Source organism: Carassius carassius, chromosome 5 (genome assembly GCF_963082965.1).
Source record: "Carassius carassius chromosome 5, fCarCar2.1, whole genome shotgun sequence".
NCBI lineage: Eukaryota > Metazoa > Chordata > Actinopteri > Cypriniformes > Cyprinidae > Carassius > Carassius carassius.
In genome coordinates this window covers 9,180,609-9,193,804 of record NC_081759.1, presented here as the reverse complement: position 1 = coordinate 9,193,804, position 13,196 = coordinate 9,180,609, and the positions used below count along the sequence as shown (strand labels likewise).

The 13,196-nt window shown below is 34.9% G+C and overlaps 1 protein-coding gene across 4 annotated transcripts in view; it reads right to left on the bottom strand.

Annotated features, from left to right (window-relative positions):
• Window positions 1-13,196, bottom strand: part of smtnb (smoothelin b) — a 71,655-nt gene that overhangs the window by 26,298 nt on the left and 32,161 nt on the right. For all 4 annotated transcript variants that reach the window (XM_059549684.1, XM_059549687.1, XM_059549685.1 and 1 more), the window contains exons 9-10: window positions 11,151-11,660; window positions 2,097-2,170 (exon numbers count right to left, since the gene is read on the bottom strand). In XM_059549684.1, coding sequence (XP_059405667.1) covers window positions 2,097-2,170; window positions 11,151-11,660 — 584 coding nt within the window. The remainder of the gene's footprint in view (window positions 1-2,096; window positions 2,171-11,150; window positions 11,661-13,196) is intronic.

Sequence of the window (13,196 nt, the reverse complement as noted above, 5' to 3'; positions counted from 1 at the left end):
TTAAAAGAACTGAGTCCTGTATTAGAGCGTATTTTGGTGAAGCAAGTCGCTTGTTTTGGCTTTGTTTTCCTAGGGAGATCTGGCAGTAGAGAGTGAATGAAAGCACATACACATACACATAGGGCTTGGTATTGTTCAAAATCGTTCGATCCGGTGCCAATTTCGATACCTCAGTTTCGATACCGGTTCCTAACGATACTTTTTTCGATACCATATGTTTTAAAATGCATTTCAACATCAACACAAATACATTAAACACAAAACTTTTATTTTTCACCTTAATTAAAAAGAAATTCTGGTAACACTTCACACTCAGGATAACATTATTAATACAACTGGTTGTGCTTTTTGGATAGGGGTGCACCATTCAGGGGCAGACTGGGACCAAAAAGTTGCCCTGGACTGTCTGGCCCAAAGCGAGCCCACCACATCATAACGCAAACGCCCCTGTTTTGATGTCATTTATTAATTTAATATTTAAGTAAACAGTTTGGGGATTTTAACCAATAGGGCAACTGATCCTCCGTTGAAAAAAAAAAAGAAAAAAAAAAGAACAGCAGCTGTGACTCCTAGTGAGCGATACATGCTCATCAAGACACAAACATTTTTCTAGAACTCACACTTTGCATTCGGTTAACAGATCCATACGAATCATGCATGAAATAGATGTTTATAAACTCAAACGATAGCTTTATGTGCTTTACAGATGAACTTGAAGTCTTTATTCATTCGAGATGTTCAATAATAGATAATCTTTGGCTCGGTAATACAAGTTCATGATCCGATTAGTGAACCGATGATTCTTTTGAGTCAATCTTTTAAAATAATAATTTATTTTGTTTAACGAAACCAGTGTGGAAACCAGTGTTTCACAAACTGGATAGATCTGAGGTGCAGGGCTCGCAAAATCGTTAGCCCCACGTCCCGGGACTATTGTGTTTTCCAGTCAGATGGGCTATCGTGAATAGTGATGTAAAACTCCTAACTTGATTCGCGTTGTTCACTCGCTTGAAGGGGTGAAACGGATCTTAGCTGATCATTTGCACTTGTTTCTAAATATTGCTGATTCAAGCGTTTTAAACAATTCGTGCGCGTTCGGAGCTGGCGCTCACTTATTTAAAGCACGCGCTGCGAACAGCATTTCAGACAATGCGCGTACAGAGAATGAATTCATCTTTCGCGTATCGTCACTTCTAAATGAACACATACACACACAATTATATCAAAATAATTGTCTCTGCAAGTATTCTCGTAAACACAGTCGGTTATGTTTTAAGTGAACGTATACAGTGGCTTGCTGCTCAGAGAAATTCGCTTTACCGGATAAATCTGTCTCTCTCCCTCTGTTTTTTAGATGACGTGAAAGGGGGCGTGTTTCAAGATACGCAATGGAGGGGGGGACAATGGAGGGAGGGCAAAACACTCACCCAAACAAATGCTCCATTAAATTGGTGACTCGGGATCCACTTTTATAAAGTGTAGCCACACTTTAGACCTCTTTGGCATTGTAAAACGGAAACGTTTTGAGAAAAAACAACTACACTTGTGTTGTGTGACTGCGAGTATCTTCAGAAATCCTCCCCGTCACGTCATGTGGTGGTGGACAGCCAATCACGGCGAATTTAGGTCCTTACATGCACGTATGCTACAAGCTCACACAGACATAGCCGCTTGGCAAAAAAAATAAAAATAAAAAAAAATACCGGCCGCTTGGCTTTTGGAACCGATATTTGGCACCAAAAGATAAAACATTTTTCGATACTCATAAAGGCATCGTAGTTCGGTACCCAGCCCTACATACACTGCTTAAAAGTTTCAGTAAGAGTAATAATTTTTCTGTCACTCATTTAACGTGCTATGATGTCGTTTATGTGAAGTCCTTAAAGGCACAGCAGGAAAAAAATGATCTGTTTAATTATAAGGGTCAGAGAGAGGATGAAGAAATTTAATTACTGTTTATGGTATAAAAAATAAAAACACTGACTAATATTACAAGTGGACCTCAGGGGGAAATTAATAGAATGTTGAGTAGAGACTTTATCTGCATGCAAATATAGCTTTGTTTTGTGTTAAAACTGTCTGTGTATGTTAAATACCTTAACAGAGGATCCTGATGAGAGACTTGGGCTGGTCACTTTGAATGGCACTGCTCTTAAACCAAGCGTCAGTTCTGAGAGAACATAGAAAAACAGCAAAATGAGAACATTTAAGACACTAACAAGATTTAGATGAGAGTGAGCTTCTTAAAAATGTTTAATGATGGTGTACGTTTGCAAAATATCATACCACCCTAAGAAATATTTACACAGCACTGTTCAGATGTTAAATAGAGCTTCAGTTGGAGTGGATGAGAGTGAAGTGGAGCCTAGTCTGTTATGTAAGCTACCACAATGGCACCACATAGAGCTCATAAATTAGCATGGTCACATTACTGCTAATGTAAACACTGCTCAACGCCCTCCGTGCTCATGGCTGTTCAGCATGGAGCACAAATGCACCCCTTGCCACATTAGTGTGTACTGGCTACAGTTATTATAGTTAACTAAAACCATAAAAAATTATGTTTTTTGTTAATTAAATGTTAACTGAAAAATATATATACATATGGGATCCAGTCTTTTTCCATTTTCATTTACAGATGATTACAGAAAGGTCAGGTTGGTCAGACTTTTTTTTAATACTGTATACTGTATAATACTGTAATGACGATACAAGATATTAGTCGTTACTTTTAGTCAATAGTTTTAGCCAAACTGTAGTTACCAGAATTTATTTTGTTAGCTATTTTATATGTAGTTTTCAAATTAAAATAATCATTAATTCTTCTCTCTTTAGACCAAATCAATTAAGCTTATGAGAAATTTGAATCAAGGACTGAATTTGGAAAATCATGAATAAATTATGTCAATTTTCATTTTTGGGTGAACTATCCCTTTAACAGAAGGGAAAAAAGGAGCTTCTTATACAATTATATATATATATATATATATATATATATATATATATATATATATATATATATATATATATATATATATATATATATATATATATATACACACACAAAACGTATTTTTTTCGGACTATAAGTCGCACCTGAGTATAAGTCACATCCGTCCAAAAATACGTCATGACGAGGAAAAAAACATATATAAGTCGCACCGGACTATAAGTCGCATTTATTTAAACCCAAGAACCAGGAGAAAACATTACCGTCTACAGCCGCGAGAGGGCGCTCTATGTCTTCAGTGTAGACTACAGGAGCACTGAGCAGCATCTCTGGCAGCATAGAGCGCCCTCTTGCGGCTGTAGATGGTAATGTTTTCTCTTGGTTCATTTCTCTCGGTTCCTGTCAAATTAATTTTGATAAATAAGTCGCACCTGACTATAAGTCACAGGACCAGCCAAACTATGAAAATACGGTATATATATTTAAAGAAGCACAATTAGATACATACAATAGAGCTACAAATTAAATTTTTATTTTTATTTTTAGATACAGTAGGTTTTACTTAACATGTATACATTTACTTAACATCTTTTGTTGGGTAACATTAATGACAGGTATTTAAATTTGGAATGCTTGGAAGGCATGCATGAAATACTGACACACGTTCAGTTTTCACACACCTGTTCAGTTCACTTAATCCATAACCGACTATATTTACGTGTGATACTCTACACAATAAACATTTGGACTGCTGTGTGTGTATTTGAGCGCTGAGAACTGATTGCGCGCTGTATGTGAGAACTGAGGAAGTGGGGCGTGCGCGAGCGGGATTCCACCTATCCCGCCATCACTAAAGCCTGGCTCACACTACAGGATTTTTAGCCCTGATTTCCCCCTCCCGAGAATCGGGGCAAACATCTTGTCTAGCACCTTGATCTGTCCCGATGTTCAGCGTGGATTATCTGGTAATGCGCGGCATTCACAGATCGAATCTCGCACCTCCTGATCTGCTCGCACACAAATTGGGGCAGCCCCGATTATTATCAAACATGTTTGATATTTAGGATTTGAATCAGGATGATGATGGAAATATGATTACGTATGATTACATATTACATTTTGTAGTAGCACAACTGTCTGTATAATGTGGCAAAAACGCATCACAACTGTAAGGAGAAAGAGAAGCGCTTGAGTGAAATCCCCTCAGTATGACTGCACCGGGTGAGTGCACAAAGCTAGCACCCTTAAAAAAAATTCAGTGACGATCTGCTGTGTGAGATCACGTGAGGCGCTCCCTCTGGCATGATAATCTTATATCTTCCAGTGGGTGATGTGCCACGATGTTCAAATCCTGTAGTGTGTGCATGTTTAATATTTGAGGGAAGATAATCTGCCAAGATTCTCCTCATGTGTGTGCTGCAACCAGATTTCAATATCGGTTATGATTTTAAAACTCCTGTAGTGTGAGCCAGGCTTAACTAAGTTAATAGACAACGAATTGTGACTCCCAGGAAAAACGGGACATCTGGTCACCTCATCCCTACCACTTCAGGTGCTGAGGCCATTGTTTCAGATCGCTAATTCGCATTTTATTAGTCATCCATCCACTGCGGCTGCTATACTGACTAGATATGTGAACGGCTCTTATCCGATCGCAATCCAATGACAGGGACGCACAATTTGAAAGACAATAGAAAAGCCTATAGGATGCATTTTGAATGTCTGGTAGTCCTCAAATAACATTATAGTCCAGTCTCATCTAGTTAACGAAAACGCGGCATAAATTTCGTCATAATTTCATCATCAGATATTATTTTTAGCTCATCAACGTCTCATTTTCGTCACATAAAAAATGTTCGTTAGTGAATATTTTTCATCGTCGTCTTCATTAATGAAATTAACACTGCTCGATTCAAGAACCGTTTCTGTCGGACACGTCCGATTCGAGAACCAATTCAGCATGAAGCAGACTGACACACAGAGCCTCTGAACCGAACTGATTCTTTTGGTGATTGATTCTGAACTGATTCTGTGCTAATGTTATGAGCGCGGGTAAACCGAAGACTTGAATCAAGGGCAATCATCGCCATTGACATCATTACGTCGAGCCCAAAAGAACTGGTGAACCGTTTTCTTCAACTGGTTTATTGAATCGAACTGTCCGATAGAACTGGTTTGCGGAAAAGAACTGAACTTCCCATCACTACTGGTGATCCGAAAACCAATGCAACTGGATCTTGACTCGTGAACGAGTCAATCTTTTGTTCGTTATCTGGCGCGGCTCAGCGTTCATCTTCAGTTCTTCACAGCAGTTCAGTCAGTGTACTGTTTGAGTAAATGAATTGGTTTATTTTAACTCAGAGGGAGTGTCAGCCACATTAAAAAAACAGCTTAAGTCATTTGTGGATTAATGCTTATAGGAGACACGAACCGTTTCAAATGATTCAGTTCGATTTGGTGAACTGGTTCAAAAAGATCCGGTTACATCGAATGATTCGTTTGTGAACCGGACATCACTACACTGCAGTGTTGTTAAACGCGCTCACAACAGACCCGGAAGAGAAGACAATGCTGAATAAAGTCGTAGTTTTTGCTATTTTTGGACCAAAATGTATTTCCGATGCTTCAACAAATTCTAACTGACCCTCTGATGTCACATGGACTACTTTGATGATGTTTTTCTTACCTTTCTGGACATGGACAGTTTACCATACACACACTTTCAATGAAGGGACTCACTTTCAATGAAGGAGAGCTCTCGGACTAAATCTAAAATTATTAATGACACAATTTTCCTATTTGGGTGACCTAACCCTATAAATTGATCTAAAGTGACAGTAAGACATTTCAAATAAATTTTGTGCTTTTGAACTTTCTATTCAAAGAATCCTGAAATAATATGGTTCCTACCAAAATATGTAGCAGAAAAACTCTTTTCAACATTGATAATAATCAGAAATGTTACTTGATCAGCATATTAGAATGATTTCTAAATCATTTTATTTCTGTCATGATGCTGAAAATTCAGCTTTGATCACAGCAATAAATAAAATTTAGCAATATATTGAAAAAGAAACTAGTTGTATTACATTTTTATAATAATATTTCAATATTACTGTTTTTCCTCAATTTTTGACTGAATAAATATAGGTTTGTGATAATAGAGAGACTTCTCTCAAAAATTCACCAATCTTAATGACCCAAACTTTAAGATGTACTGGTGTACAAAAAGTGTCTTGATTTCTTTTCTCCAATCTAATGAATTATGTTGTTTCCCCAAGAGAACATTGACAGTATTTATTGAAACCTTCATATTTTATCCCAAGAGATCTGGTTTGTTTTAAAGATATAAAAACGTCAAGAAATTCCCAAATTCTTTGTTCAAGAACACAATGCTGACAAAATCAGAGAGTGTACATGACTCTTAAATAAAGCAGCCCACTCTGTTTATGGTATCTATCTTCATCAGTTAGCGAGCGATTACACAATACGTCAGTGTCCTTATGTGGTTCAGCGAGATGGTAAACACTCTTTTACTGCAGGTCTATATCATTAAATGTCCTAAGGCTTTCAAGCTCATTTCCACTGCCTGCGAGACCTTTCAGAAGCAAGGATGAGCAAAGCGCTTCCAAAAAAGGAAGATTTGACAGAGCTGTGGCACTATGACAAATACAGTCTGTTGATGATACTGAGAAGAGACAGAGAGAGAGAGAGATATGACAAAATGAGGAGAATAGAGATTGTGTTTATGCATCAGGCGGGTGAAAGATGGTGACCTATCATGTGAATTATGATTATATGACAGGGGTCCTTAGGAACACATGCCAGTTAAACAAAATACAACGGTAATTTTATGGATATCACTGTGACGGTATGGCATAGCTATGTATGTTCAATATACACTGGAACAGTATAAAGATAAGCTATTTTTAATGGAAATGCAAGTAAAAATGGTTTAAATATGAAATTATTATTAACTCTTTACTTGAAGACTTTATTTATAATGTAAAGTATTTGAAACACATGAATTATCTTATAATGCATTGTAAGATATCAACACTAAAGCATTGTTGTATTTTTAGAAAGTATGCATTAAAACAACTGACAATTTCAAACAATAAGAAATATATATATATATATATATATATATATATATATATATATATATATATATATATATATATATATATATATATATATATATATATATATATATATATATATATATATATATATATATATATATATATATATATATATATATATATATATATATGCAAGCTTTTTATATGTATTTTAATTCTGAAAATATACTAAACAATACATTATATAATGAATATCTAAGTAATGCTTTAAGTAACGTTTTAAATATACCAAATTACCATGTGGCCGTGAACATTTTGAATAATTCAGTGAATTAAATGCTTTAGAAATGAAGTGTACTTCAGCTCATTAGATTATTTCAGAACCTAGACGATGCTAAACAAAATTTGATGCAAATTATATTCTTAAATGAGTCTTGTAACAACTCACAGTAACTTATGCAGCATAAGTTAACTAATATTGCTTGCATGACCCACTATCGGGCATAAAGAGATTTCCTTCAATCCATGTGAAAATTAAGACAAAATTCTAGTTCATAAATTGAGGAATGGATGCAAAACATCCAAATGTTTGGAAGTGGAAATCGTGCACTTCTGGTTCAATTGACAGGAAGTGGAAGCTAGAAAAAAAAAAACATTCTAGATGTTTGGAAGTGGAAATCGTGCACTTCTGGTTCAATTGACAGGAAGTGGAAGCTAGAAAAAAAAACATTCTAGATGGTACTTAGAAAAGGTCAAATCTTAACATTCACAGTGTCATCGAGAACACTTCAGAAAAAAGCCACAAAAATGACTCTGAGGAAGCAACAAGAGTTCAGAATGCTACTGCAGCCTGGGAAAATATGTTGCTCAGATGAGGCCAAGAAATTAAAATGTGGTCTTTTTGGTAACACTTTAGACTAGTGAACACATATTCACTATTAACTAAGAGTTTTCCCTCAGTAAACTCCTAATTACTGCGTATTGACAGTAAGGTAGTTGACGTAGCAGCTGTGTTTGGGTTTTGTGTAGGGTTAAGGGATCTTGAACATGGTCGTGCAATAATGAGCTTTATAAGTAGGCTTTAAACAAAGTTACCATATGACTTCAGAAGACTTTCAGTAAACCAGACACTAGGTTTTGAATTTTATTTTTGCTAGTCATGGTTCATTTTGAATGGAAATCTTGTCTTCCAGAAAAAAAGAAAAACAAAATGGGTTTCAAGGGACATAAGGGTGCAAACCATCTAAAATGAGATTATTTTAGTTTTTGGGTGAACTACTGTGATTTCACATTCATAAGTACCATTCAAGCAAACTGGGTGAAATCCACTCCCGCTTAAAGGAACCAGAAAAGAGATTCTTTTAAAGTTTATAGGCAAAACCACTAAATAGGCTTCCTCATACTTTACTTGAATCATGGAGAAGGAATGAATGGTAATGGTTTCATTTTAGGGTAAATTTCCAACATTTCCAACATGGGTGCCAAACGAAGAATATGTACAGCTTGCACTCCAATTTGTTCCATCAGCTCACTCAGACTCCCCTTCCCTATAAAAGCGTCTGTGAAACGCATAGTAATTAGCTTTCCATTTCCCCCTTTCCAGCTTTCTAGGCCTGTGACCTCACTACTTAAGACAAAAATCCATCATTACTAAGGAATAGTTTTATAATCATCATTTAAAACCAATCTGAATGAATCCTAATACCAATTTTCATACAAAATTCCAACTTAAACACGGAACTAAAGAGCTAGATACAGTAGTTTTCAACTACTATGATTATCAATGGGAATGGGCCCTAGGAATTTAAAGAAAATGTAAAATTTAAATTTCCATCTAATCAGTAAGAAATACATTGTTGGTTTTTGTTTTAGTTTTTTGTTGTTTTTTTTCTGGCTATTTTAATGCTTTTTAGTGGACAGGATAGTAGAGAATGACAGGAAAGCATGGGGTTGAGAGTTGGTAACAGGTCAGGACTCGACCTCGAGTCGCAATTGCATGGAACGTCAGTTTGCTAATCAACAGGCTATCAGCGCTGACAGAGCTATGTTATTTAACACAATACAAGATATTAAACTATAACCAATAGGGCTCAAAAACTCAAATTTAGGAAACATGACACAGGACCATGATTTCTTAGGATAATGACCCTTTGAAATGTATTTTATGTTCAAAACAATATATGGTAAAAATATTTTTGAACTTTATAAGAATAAAAGATTGCTAGTCTCTCGGCATGTAATCCTTTTATTTGGAAACATAGCAAACAAATTTAAAGAATGGAGTTTTTTGCTCTCTGACTTGAAGTTGTGTTACATGTGAAATGGAACCAAGTGCAAGTTCCTCCTTTTTTCAAAAAAATATGGCAACACTTTATTTTAAGTACCAATTCTCACAATTAACTACCATGCTTTTCACTGGCACATTGGCTGTTTTATTAGTACTAATAAAGGACATATTAATGCCATATTCTGCTTTACCATATTTTAGATCCCTTAAATCAACCTCATACCTAAACTTAACAACTACCTTACTATTAATAAACAGCAAATTAGGGTTTTGAGGCAAAAGTTGTAGTTACTAGTTAATAGAAATGGACATTAAAATATAAAAAAATATAATGGAATTGTGTGTTTTGGATATTTTCTACATCATTTTGGAGGCCTTGACAAAGCAGATCAACAGAATTGTTTTAGAAGTTTGAAAACAATGATCTGAAGATGTCATCTTTATAACCGTGATTATGAGAAATAAGCGTCAATTATTTTGTGCATTGAAAAATTTGTCACTGATGATTTTGATTTCAACTCTTTATTTTTGATGAGAAATAAGAGTCTGTAGTGATGCTATATTCTTGCATTTGACATCTTACATGTGTATTCTGGAAACACGCACACCAAAATAATGTTTAGCAGATTTACAGATAAACGTGCATAAAGATAAAAGGAGAAACTAACACTCGGCAAGCATTTTTGGAGTAAGGTTCAAATTACTATTTCAGTAAACATTTTTTTAAACATGCAAAAATTTTAGTAACACAAAAACAGTAGTCTAAAACTTACTTGATTCAAATATAAAATCTTAAAATAATAATAATAATTAAAAATGTAATTATTATATCAAAAAGATTTATGTTTTCAAAATATAACATTAGATCACACTTTAGTTTATTAACCAATTCTCTATTAATCACGACTTTTGCCTCAAACTTTTGGTGTTTATTATTAGTTAATAATGTAGTTGTTACTGTAAATTTAGGTATGGGTTAGAGTTAAGGAATCTAAAACATTCAGAATAAGGCATTCATATGTGTTTCATGAAACTTACTTGATTCAAATAAAAATATATTGGCGATACTTTTCTGGAGTTAAGCCACTTAAACATGGATTTCAGGGAAGTAAAAAAAACATGATGTGTCTAAATTATTTGTGAGAGAATGGCTAGAATACGATTTTATGAGCGAAACAATAACCTGTGCTGTTTGCCAAACTTACAATGTTAAATAACCGTTTTCTATGTGATTATATTTGAAAGTTTTTAAAAGAAGTCTTATTTCTTTTGATCGAAGATACAGTAAAAATAGTAACATTATGAAATATTACAATTTAGAATAGCTGTTTTCTGTTGTAATATATGTTAAAATGTAATCATTACTCCAGTCTTGAATGTCACATGATCTTTGGATATTCAAATATGTTGATTTGCTGCTCAAGAAACATTACATTTCTGATTATTATACATTTTCTGCTTCATATTTTAATTTTTTTTCAGGATTCTTTGATTAATAGAAAGTTCAAAAGAACATCACTAATTTAAAACAGAAATCTCTTGAAACATTATGTCTTTAATTGCCACTTTTTATCCGTTTGGTATTATTATTAAAACAATTCTCAAAAAAAAAACAAAAAAAAAATCTTACTGACCCCAAAGTTTTGTTCAATTATATGTACATTTACATGAGACTTTTTTCCCCAAAGCAATATACATTGCATTAAATGTTTTCATTTTATTTTTCAGTTCATGCAAATCCATCAATTCTCCCACAATTGTTTTGAACCAAAAACACATAACTATATTTATTTGTGTCTTTTATGAATCAGTTGATTCTTTTGCTTACCTGTTCTCTGTGGAGCAGCAGATGTGATGATTCGAGGGCTCATGTTTACGGCTGTAGAGGATGACAACGAAGAATGTGAAGCTGGGTTTCGTCCATCTTTGATCTCAATGCTGAGGAAGGTCTTCATGTTGGACTCGGGTTCACCCCGGGTGTCGTGGGTCCCTGAAGATGTTTCTCCCTCAGGAGTCTGCACTTCTTCTGAATCGTTACATGCACGCCTGACATTTTTAGTGCGGCCATGTGAGCCGCCCACTGATGCATGTGATTGGCTGGAGAAAAGCCTGGGCTGGGCCAACACATTCTCAGTGACATTCCTCTCTTTCTTTGGGATGGAGGAAGAACAGGATGAGGTGTCCCAGGACCTCTCAGCAGACACTGTGTTTGTAGAATGAGAAGAACTGTGGCTGATTTTAGGAGCACTCGTAACAGGTTCGGTGAACTTACGCATCCTGTCACGAACAGAGTTTGCACGAATGATGGGCACGGAGAATGAGGCTTTGTTTATAAAATCTGAAAATAAAAATAATAATTAAAAATTTAATCATTATATCAAAAAGATTTGTTTTCAAAATATAACATTAGATCACACTTTAGTTTATTAACCAATTCTCTATTAATTACGACTTTTGCCTCAAACTCCTAAATTCTGGTGCTTATTATTAGTTAATAATGTAGTTGTTACTGTAAGTTTAGGTATGGGTTAGAGTTAAGGAATCTAAAATATGCAGAATAAGGCATTCATATGTGTTTCATAAGTACTAGTAATACAGTCAAAATGCTAGTATATATGCATGCTAATAAGCAACTAGTTAACAGTGATAATTGGTTGCTAAAGTAAAGTGTTAATGTACGTTTAAAATTATAATTAACAGTATAAGTACTAACAGTATAAGCTCTAAAATGTGGCTACCACAGCTCAAATCATGTAGTCTCAAAAGAATTTGATGAGAAATGCTAATTATTAAATCTCAGACATTTCATTTGGTATCCTGGTAAATCTCAATCTCTGATATCTCTTCTGAACCTCTAGAAGAGACCTATATGAGATCACTGGACCTTTCGTTTTGTCTTTGGTTAAAGCAGGAAAGCATAAGATTTAAAGGGACAGTTCATCCAAAAATGAATATTTTGTCATCCTTTACTCACCCCCATGTCATTCCAAACCCATAAACCCATTCATACTCAAAACACAAATGAAATGAAGATATTTTTTAATGAAACCTGACATCTCTGTCCCTCCACTGAAAGTCCATTCCACCAAAACTTCACACTTCACAAAGTTCATTTAGCAATTCATAAAAATCAAGTGGTTTAATCTAATTCTTCTGAAGACACGATATTGCATACAGTATATGATGATAAATTCACATATAAACATAATATCAAATATGGTCAACTTGTTTGACATGGATGACAGTATTTCCATTTTTTTGGGTGAACTATCCCTTTAATCAAAAGTCTTCACTTGCTCTCCATCTAATTTCATTGTGTCTAGAATAAACAATTGTGAACCTAAGGTTATTAATTCCATCTCATTGGGGATTTTTCATCCCTATGGGTCATGCAGGATGTTTTGGTTTTTGCAGAAGGGGGAGAAGACAGGAAAGACTGATTAAAGCATTACACTGGACTGGGCCTCTAAGCTTGTGAATGTGGTAATGGCCCTATTAGGTCACAAGGAAGAGTGAAGATCTTGGAATTCGGCCTGCCGACAGCAAGAGGGTGACATCTCCGTACTTTAAACAAAACCAGAAGGACACTGACTTACTGCTGACCAACTATATTGTCAGTTATACAATACATGCAAGTCATATTCAAATAGAGAAAGTGTAATTATAAATAATAAACTAAATTATTAACTAATTCTAGGGCACAGATAAATCCACCTTTTTTTTAAAGGGACAGTTCAAGGGATAGTCCACCCGAAAACTAAAATTTGATGTTTATCTGCTTACTGCCAAGGGCATCCAAGATGAAGGTGTTTCTTCAGTAGAACACAAACAGAGATTTTTAACTCAAACCATTGCAGTCTGTCAGTCGTATAAT